This window comes from Chenopodium quinoa, unplaced genomic scaffold, assembly GCF_001683475.1.
Source record: "Chenopodium quinoa cultivar QQ74 unplaced genomic scaffold, ASM168347v1, whole genome shotgun sequence".
NCBI lineage: Eukaryota > Viridiplantae > Streptophyta > Magnoliopsida > Caryophyllales > Amaranthaceae > Chenopodium > Chenopodium quinoa.
This window is the reverse complement of record NW_018742607.1, coordinates 1,316,617-1,326,483: the sequence shown is the minus strand read 5'-3', so window position 1 is coordinate 1,326,483 and position 9,867 is coordinate 1,316,617. Positions and strand designations below refer to the sequence as shown.

Here is a 9,867-nt window from a genome sequence, read left to right as displayed (position 1 = left end):
GAAGCATCCTTGGAGAAGATGTCCAAAGAGCTCGAATCTGTCAAGAGCAATAAAAAGAAGAGGGTTCAAATTGATGATATACCCCAATTCACCCTAGTATCATCTGACGAATCTGAAGGAGAAAACGAGAGAGAAAAACCTCGTGGTAACGAGGATCAGAATGGTGGAGATCCTTGCCTTATGGCCAGAGAAGTTGCTGTTATCAAAGCTTAAAATCGGAAGATGATGAAGCTCCTGACTCGGCTACCGGGTACTCCCAAACCTGTAGCATATGAATCTCGTGATGGATTCGCTTAATCCCCCTTTGTGGAGGAAATAACTAAAGTACGCATCCCCACAAAACTAAGCATTCCCTCCTTTTCAAAGATGTACGATGGAACCACTGATCCTCAAGATCATGTGGCCCAGTACAAGCAAAAAATGTGGCAATTATTAATACCGTGGGAACTGATTGAACCCACCATGTGTAAGTCCTTTGGCGCTACCTTATCAGGGCCCGCACTCCAATGGCTTATTAATCTAAAGCAAGGTACCATCGCCAGCTTCTCCAGCCTGGTGAATAAATACTATCAGCAATTCGCCACCAGCCGAGAGCTAAATAAGCAGAGCAGTGACCTGTATCGGGTCGTTCAGAAGCAAAACGAGATAACCCGACAATACTGGGACAAGTTCAATCGGGAAATGGTCAGCATAAAAAATTGTGACCACTCAACTGCTATTGAAGCTTTTTGCAAGGGTCTCAACTACAGATCCAGGTTATATTATGAGCTGACAAGATACCCATGCTCTTCATTCGAAAAAGTCAGAACCAGGGCGATGGCTGAAGTCCGAGGGGAAGAGGACGAGCATGACAGAAGTTGGGTCGAAAGGAGACCATCTAGGAATTCAGGGAATCAATCTTTCAACAATCAGAGCTCCAGAAACAGGCAGGGTAACTGGCAATCAAGGCGCAACAATGTCAACAGCGTATCTGAACCTGGAGCAAGCGAAGGTCCCAGCAGGCCAGCAATAGAGTACTATCCAAATGTCATCTTGTATGGTTTTGATACCGATGCAGTAAGGATAGTGAACGCCCTCAAGGATATCGGGCCACCTGTAAGATGGCCCAGAAAGAGTGACAAGCCTGAGCACCAGAAGGATAAGTCAAAATTGTGCGATTACCATGGAGATCATGGGCACATGACTGACGAATGTAACAGTCTTAAGAGAGAAGTAGCCTGGCTACTTAAGAAAGGTTACCTGAAATATCTCCTCGGGAAGAAAGGAAAGAGACCTGAAATAAAGCAAGAGGTCCTATCAGGACCGCCATCTTCGCCAACCCCAAGCATCGTGATTCAAGCCATATCAGGTGGATCCAGCATTAGCGGTTTAACCTACTCCAGTGCAAAGCGTATATCAAGAGTTGGTACCTCAGCATCCAGCATCCCCCAAACCTACCCAAGTAATGAAGAAAAGAAGCTGGATGATATGGTAGTGGTATTCGATGAGAGCAGGTTCAACGAGCCCGAGCATCATGACTGCTTGGTGATCTCCCTCCATGTGGGCCACTACAAGATGAAGAGAGTACTGGTGGATAATGGAAGCTCGACCAATATAATTTTTAAAGATGCCCTAGACCAAGCCGGATTCAAAGAATCAGATATCATCAAAAAATCCACAGTTCTAGTAGGGTTCAATGGCGAACCTATGAATTCCTTAGGAGAAATCCAGCTCCCGACGCTGCTTAAAGGGGTTAATATGATGCAGAAATTCTACGTGATAGATTGTAAGACTGCTTACAATGTGATAGTAGGAACACCATGGATCCATAAAATGAAAGCCATTCCATCAACCTATCACCAGCTGCTCAAATTCCTAAGCCCATGGGGAGTGGCAGTAGTCGAAGAAGATAAGAAGCAAGCGCGAGAATGCTACCAGCTCGCCCTAAAACCCCATGGCCCCGCCATCTAGCAATTACAGCAAAATCCAGCACCCAAGCGTCCAGATGAGTTACAGTTAGATGAAGTTCTGCTGGATGAATCAAAGCCAGAGCAGAAAGTCAAAATTAGAGCTGCATTAACATTAGAGCAGAAAGATGCTATCATTAAGTGCCTCAAAGAAAATTCAGATTGCTTAGCATGGTCACACCAAGATATGAAAGGAATCAACCTTGAAATAATTACACGCAAGCTAAACATGGATCCCAATGCAAGACCAGTGAAGCAGAAGAGAAGAAAATTCGCCCCAGAGCGCAACCAGATCATTAACGACGAAGTCCAGAAGCTGCTAGATGTCGGGAAGATAAGGTAGGTCAAATATCCAGATTGGCTAGCTAATGTGGTTGTTGTCAGCAAGAAGAATGGAACCTGGAGGGTTTGCATCGACTTCACAGATTTAAATAAAGCATGCCCGAAAGATCCGTTTCCTCTCCCCCATATAGATTCAATGGTAGATGCAACAGCTGGCCATGAGCTCCTCAGATTCATGGACGCATATTCCGGCTACAACCAGATACTGATGCACCCGGAGGACCAAGAGAAGACATCTTTCATGACGGATAAAGGAATATACTGCTACATAGTGATGTCGTTCAGTCTGAAGAACGCAGGTTCAACCTATCAAAGGCTAGTTAACAGAATGTTTAAAGACCAGCTGGGGGACACCATGGAAGTCTACATCGATGATATGCTAGTCAAGTCCAAGCAAGCAGTTGATCATGTGAGCCATCTGGAAGAAGCTTTCAGCATCCTCCAGAAGTACAAGTTGAAGCTGAACCCATCCAAATGCTCGTTCGGAGTAGCTGCAGGTAAGTTTCTGGGCTACATAGTCACTCAGCGAGGAATCGAAGCTAGCCCAGACCAGGTACGTGCTGTAATTGATATTCAATCACCTAGAAACCTAAAAGAGGTACAAAAGTTAACAGGTAGAGTAGCTGCATTAAATAGGTTTATCTCGAGATCATCAGATAAATGTCACTTATTTTATAACGTCCTTAAGAAAAATAAAGGTTTTATTTGGTTTGATGATCACGAGAAGGCCCTACAGGACCTCAAATACTATTTAATGACGCCACCATTATTGTCTAAACCTGCTGATGGAGAGTCTTTGCAGCTTTACCTCGCAGTCATCACCCAAGCTATCAGTGCTGTCCTAGCAAGGGAAGCTGAAAGCCAGCAATTACTTGTTTATTATGTTAGTAAAACTCTCCTCAGTGCTGAAACCAGGTACTCCTCTCTTGAAAAGCTGGTATTAGCACTAATTGTAGCTAGTAGGAAACTTCGCCACTATTTTGAAACTCACCCCATAGTGGTGAAAACTAACTATCCTGTGAAGGCTGTTTTGTGCAGACCAGAGTTAACAGGTCAAATGAGCAAGTGGGCAATCGAGCTTAGTGGATTCAGCATCACGTACGAACCAAGAACAGCCATCAAATCACAAGCACTAGCTTACTTTGTGGCTGACTTCAGCCCTGATCTCGAACAACAGGCAGCCTTAGAATCTGAGCAAATCAACCATGTTCTAAACCCAGGTATCTGGACACTTTACGTTGATGGTTCTTCTAACTTTCAGGGTGCAGGTCTTGGCGTAGTGCTGAAGTCGCCACAGGGGGACATGATGGTACAAGCTATCTGCTGTAATTTCAAAGCTAATAACAATGAAGCAGAATATGAAGCTTTGATTGCAGGTATGAATCTTGCGAAGGACCTAGGTGTCACCAACCTGCAAGTGTTCTGCGACTCCCTCTTGGTAGCAAGCGAGATGAACGGTGAATTCACAGCTAAAGACTCCAAAATGGTTTTGTACCTAGACTTCGCTAAATCCTTAGCAGCCAAGTTCCCAACTTTCACCATAAAGCAAATACCTAGGGATAGAAACACGCAATCAGATGCTCTGGCCAACCTGGGATCAGCCTTAGGAAAGTCCAAATTCTCTTCCATCCCTGTCATCCATTTGCTAGCTCCTACCGTGGATACAGCCAGCCCACCACCTAAACCTATCATTCCAGAACCTGTAAAACCAGACCCAGATAACCTGGAAACATCCACTCCTGCTCAAAGCCAAACCATTAAGAGTGAGCCTGAGTAACCCAACTTTATTGCACCTGTTACCAACCCAACCAGTTGGATGCAGCCCATATTCGATTATCTGGAGCACGACATACAACCAGAACATAAAGCAGAAGCAAGGGAACTAAGGTTTAAAGCCAGCAGATACACGGTTATACAGGGTGTTCTATTCAAAAAACCTACTAGAGACATCTTACAACGCTGCATAAAAGAAGATTGCTACGAGAAAATCCTTAAAGATTTCCACGACGGGGAATGTGGAGCCCATTCAGCTGGACGGACTCTAGCTAACAGAATACTTACGTATGGATACTATTGGCCAACCCTGCGAGAAGATGCTCACAGGTATGTACGCAAGTGCGATAGCTGTCAACGACATTCAGGTATCACCCATAAACCCTCTATGCCTTTGCATCCTACTCTAACACCCTGGCCTTTCATGAGGTGGGGCATGGACATAGTAGGTAAGTTACCTGCTGCACCAGGCCAAAAAGTCTATATGTTAGCTCTAACAGATTATTTCTCAAAGTGGATTGAAGCAGATGCGTTCCAGCAGGTTAGAGATAAAGAAGTTATCAATTTTATCTAGACTAACATAATCTGCAGGTTCGGAGTGCCATCTGAAATAGTATGTGATAACGGATCCCAATTCATAAGTGCCCCAACCAGGAATTTTTGCGATAAATGGAACATCACGTTGGTGACCTCGACGCCCAGATACCCTCAAGCAAACGGACAGGCTGAATCCAACAACAAAGTCATCATTGGGTCCTTGAAAAAGAAGCTGAAAGATAAGAAAGGTAAATGGGAAGAAGAACTACCGAGGATCCTTTAGGCCAACAGGACCACACCTAGAACCGCTACAGGTCACACGCCTTTCTCGTTAGTATATGGATGTGAAGCTGTATTACCCACGGAAATCACCACCCCAACAGCCAGGTATGGCCTTATGACACCAGAACTTAACAGCAAAGAGTTGTCACACGACCTAGATACTGTGGAGGAACGAAGAGACCTAGCATACATAAGAATGGCCACCTATCAGCAAATGGTAGCTAGAAGCTTCAACAAGAATGTTAAAGCTAGGATGTTCAAAGTAGGAGATTGGGTCCTAAGGAAAGTCTTTCAGAATACCCAAGAGCTCAACGCAGGTAAGCTGGGGGAACCTGGGAAGGCCCATATCAAATCGTAGAGGTTATCGGCAAAGGGGCCTACAGGTTAGCTGCAGCAAATGGTAAGCTAGTACCCAGAAGCTGGAACGCAGCACATCTGAAACTTTATCACTTCTAGAGTTGTTGTTAAAAAAAAAAAAAAAAAAAAAAAAAAAAAAAAAAAAAAAAAAAATAGCACTTGTGTACATTTCTTAGCTCCTAAAATGATCAGTACTAACTTAAGCATCGGAGGGCCGTTGGCGGCAACACCAACGGTCAGCTCTAACCTATTGTTGTGTAGAACCAAAGAGATGCAAGCAGGTAACTAAAAGTAATCTGAGAAATACCCAGGCAACACAGAAACCAAGAGCACGAGTACAATGAACAAAGCAACTATGGGCCTAAGTGCCAGACACCGCGTATTCACAAAGACCAAGCAAGTACCAAGCGTTTACCGCAAGACAAAGAAATCTAAAGGTATTAAATGATCACTAAAAAGAAATTCATATGCAATGTTCAAATAGTAGAAATTTCAAACCCTCGCTCCCACGAACAAGGTAAAATAAAAGCTAGAAAAGGCAAAACGTTACTCTAACAACCGATATCAAAAGACTAAAGAGAATAGATAAAAACATCATAGATCAAGCATCAGGTGGCTGCACATCTTCCTCAACCCTCCTAGGTGGAGCCTCAAGCTGGTGACCTGGAGAAGACTCGGCAATAGACTTTGTGGCCTTAGGTTCTATAGGGTCAGCTTCGCCCGACGCCAAATCCCTGATATAGCCAACTGTCAGATAGTCATCGACAAGCTGGCGAAGCCTCTTCAAACCTTCATCCCCTTCAAATTTCCTCAGCAAAAAGCTATTTGCCATATAAGCCTTGATCCTTATAGTAACCTCAGCCTCAATATTCTTGTTCTCGTCTTCCAGATCAACCAACTTCTTATAGAGATCTGCCGCTTCCTTAACCTTCTGGCTCAGCTCCTCAGCCTTAGCTTGTAAAGCTTCTTCTTTCTTCTTCATCTCCTCCTCAAAACGCTTCTGCTTACTCTGCAGCTGCAGATTAGCGTCCTCCACCTTCTTCTTAGCCGCTTCAACCTGAAGCTGCAGCACCTTCCTAGCTTTGTCAGACTCTAGCAACTTCTTCTCCAAACCATCAAGCTGGGACTTAGAATACAAAATATTCTGAAAACCCTGTTACACCAACCAAGCACTTAGTCAACAGCTACCCATTTAGAAACTGATTAGGCAGTGCCAGAACCATACCTGAGTTGGGCCCCATCTGCTAGAGCCAGAGAACCACCTAAACTTGCCAAACGCTTAGCAGCTGCTGGGAACGGGAGCTTATGAGCCTCTTGCCATATCCCATTACTCGTACCTTCCCCAGCTAGAAAGTCAGGAGGGAAGCTAACATCGTGGGTATCCGGGATAACCACAGCATCAACAGGAACGCTAGACCTAGTGCGAGGAACCCTAACCTCCTCCCTGTTGGAAAGAGTCATAGAAGGACTATTTTAAGCTCGATGAGTACTAGTATCAACTGAACCACCTGCCGAGCCGTCACCCCTCTTCCTTTTGAGACGTTGTAGTGCCTCTTCCCGAGACATGATAACACTCTTCCCTGATACCACCAAACAAACGCCACCTCATAAACACAGTACGCCAAAAACTAGATTCCAAACAGACTAGTAAACACAAAAGTTATACCTGAAGACATAGTAGCACTAGCAGTGGTAGCAGAAGGAGTAGGAAGATCACCCGTAACTTTCCCAGGAATTTGATACAACGCCTTCACAACCAATTCTGACCCGTCCTCTGGCTTAAGAGCATCCAAGCGCAAGTCTGTAAAAGGCACACAAAGTTCAAAACACTTAGTTAATATACCTTATTCCAAAACCCATCACACCAAAGAGAAAAACTTTACCTTTATGCCAGCCACTCCTAATCCACCTTCCAGGTTCCCCCAAAGAATCCTTCAATACAAAAAAGAACCTCGACTTCCACGACCGGTCAGGGGTTTCATATCCCAGGAAAGGGGGAGGGTTGTAAGAAGCCCTCCTATAAATCGTAACCCTATCAAGGTCCTTTTTCCTCAGCTCGTAGCACCTAACAAAGTCAGCTGCATTTACCTTTGTCTCCCAATTGGCCGTAGCCTCATTAACGATTCTAATCAGATTCCAAACAGCAGGCATAAGCTGCCCTGGACTCAAGTCAAAAGTTTCTAGAATTTGCCTAGACAAGTGAGAGAAGGGATAAGTAAATTCGTGCTTAAAAGGGTACTCATAGAACACAATGTTATCGTTGATGGATAGTTGTGGCCTTTCATATGGTCCAGGCACAATCAGCACAACAGATTTAGGGAACCCAGCCGATGCTTTCAGCTCTGCCAAATCTGCCTCTGTAATCATGCTAACCTTGTCTTCATCTGCTCTCCCCATCTTACTCTGGCTCACTCTTAAGTTCCTAGTTATATGTCTATGGCACTTCTTCTTAGCAACATGTTTAATTTTTGCCATAATTGAAAACGATTTTCGCAAATTTAAGCAAAGGAGACAATGAAATCAAAAAGCGATAGATAAATTACTTACCAGAGTAAAGAGAATTAGCAAAGCTTAACTCCACAGCAGCGAAACCCCAATTTAAGTTGCGTTTTGTCTTCGTTAATCTAGCTTCCCCGATTTTCGCAGATCGGAAAAACCCTAGATTTTCTGAAGCGATGTTAATCGCAAAAAAAGGGGAAGTAATTGAAGGGGTTTGATGTCTATCTATTTATACCGCATTTAATTGTTTCTAACGGCGAAAAGTTATCTTTTCTAGAATGTTTATCTTTGCAGCAAAATTCGAATTTATCTATAAAGAATTACATTTTTGACATACTTATCTTTTTTAATGGAATTTCTAGAGCTTGCCTGGGATAAGTCATTAGAACATCTAAGAGACAAGCTGGGGGCAAAATGTTATGCTAAAATTTTCCACCTCTGAATCCTTATACAGGTGGTCAGGTTACAGGTTACAGGTTGGCAGCGTACAGGTGAAGGTAATAGCGAAGCTGGTACCTAGAAACCAAAATAAGTTGAGCAAAGATGCAAAGAATATTCCCCAGAATCTTCGAGTCAAACCTCTATCCGTGGAAATAGGAGCCACCTTCTACAATATGGCCGTTGAAGAAGACTGGTTCAAACCAGTAAACTCTTGACCAGGACGTGCGGAGAAAAAGGAGGAACATCTTTGGCCCCCAATCCCGAAATCAGAGGAGTTGAGGGAAAGACCGTTAAAGATCTTGGGGAGGCTTTCGGGGTATAAAAAGAAAGGAGGCGACCATGGCAAAGGGGCATCATAAAAATATATCAGAATATAGCCATAGAATATAATCAGAGAATCATCACCGTTTTGCTATTAAATTGCAACCTATATTGTAACTTGTAAAACTTGATTATCTAGTGGATTGGTGGACTCATAGCCACCCGCTGGTTTTACCCTTATTCTTGGGGTTTTATGCGTCATCATCTCTGTGTCTTCCTCCCCCTTTTTCCTCTGTTTCATTCTCGTAGACTTTAATTGAGCAAATCTCGTACTTTAATCTAGCTGTAGTTAACGCAACCCAGGTCAAACCTGGTAATCAGTTTTTTGACCAAAACACTGAACATCAAGAAACGAAAATTAGTTAGGGATATGAAATTACATACGATATTAGTGGTCTTAAGAAGAACGAGTTACACCTTTGTCTCATCCAATCAATCATGTTATTGCAATTGCTTAAGTATAAATAGCCAATAGACAGTTAAAACTGGCCCATATCAATAGAAAAAGGCAAGAAACAGAAATATAAAGCTTTGGAAAAAATTATGATTTTCAGAGAGAGATCTTAGGTATATACCCAAACAGAATGTCAGAGTCAATGCCATATATTATTTCAGGACAAACAAATGCTAGGCCATTAGAAAAATGCTTATGCAATCACACTTAATCTAGCAAATGACATGTCAAGCCATCTAATTATATTAAGATTGATGCAATCATAAGTGACTATAATCAAAACAAGAAAATCAAAATCTACATTACTGTTCATCTGAACCATGAATCAACCAATCTAAATTGAGTTAATAATTATCTTGTAGTGCCTATATATTATTTATATTAATTCATATAAAAATCAAGAAAACTACTCATAATTAAAAGCTTTACCAAGAACTAAAAAAAAATATATCAAATTCTGAATTCAAACACAAACCTAAACATGAAGAGTGGAGATTTTATCGATGTAGAAATTTCTATTTCGTATAGCCAACTAGAAAAAACAAATCGGCTTGTCAATTATTGGTGTGATACTCACTCGCCAATTATTGGTATCAGAATTTTACACTGATCAGGTAGTCTCAGTCTCATCCATATCCAACCATCATGATATTGCAAACCAGGAGAGAAAGAGGTTCAGAATAAATTGCAAGATTCGATAGGTAGCACAAACACATAGAGGAATTACTTATGCTAGTTAAAAAGGAAGACAACACGATTAGAGTTTTAACATAAACATGGAAATCAATTATGCCCATAAGCTCACATACAAACTTGAATATAAGATAAGATCTTTAAATGCCAAAGTGAATGGTAACAAGAACTTGAAGATCTAATACATCAGAAAATTTGACAACATGACATACTAGGACCCAA

At 42.4% G+C, this 9,867-nt stretch overlaps 1 protein-coding gene across 1 annotated transcript; it reads left to right on the top strand.

Annotated features, from left to right (window-relative positions):
* The first annotated feature begins 366 nt into the window (after nucleotides 1–366).
* Nucleotides 367–1,950, top strand: LOC110721237. Its single transcript, XM_021900387.1, has one exon. The coding sequence runs from the start codon at nucleotides 367–369 to the stop codon at nucleotides 1,948–1,950; it is 1,584 nt and encodes a 527-aa protein (XP_021756079.1).
* Nucleotides 1,951–9,867: the final 7,917 nt, after the last annotated feature.

Bases quoted from the DNA above. Each gene is read 5' to 3' on its own strand.
- LOC110721237 (XM_021900387.1), top strand. From the start codon at position 367: ATGTACGATGGAACCACTGATCCTCAAGATCATGTGGCCCAGTACAAG.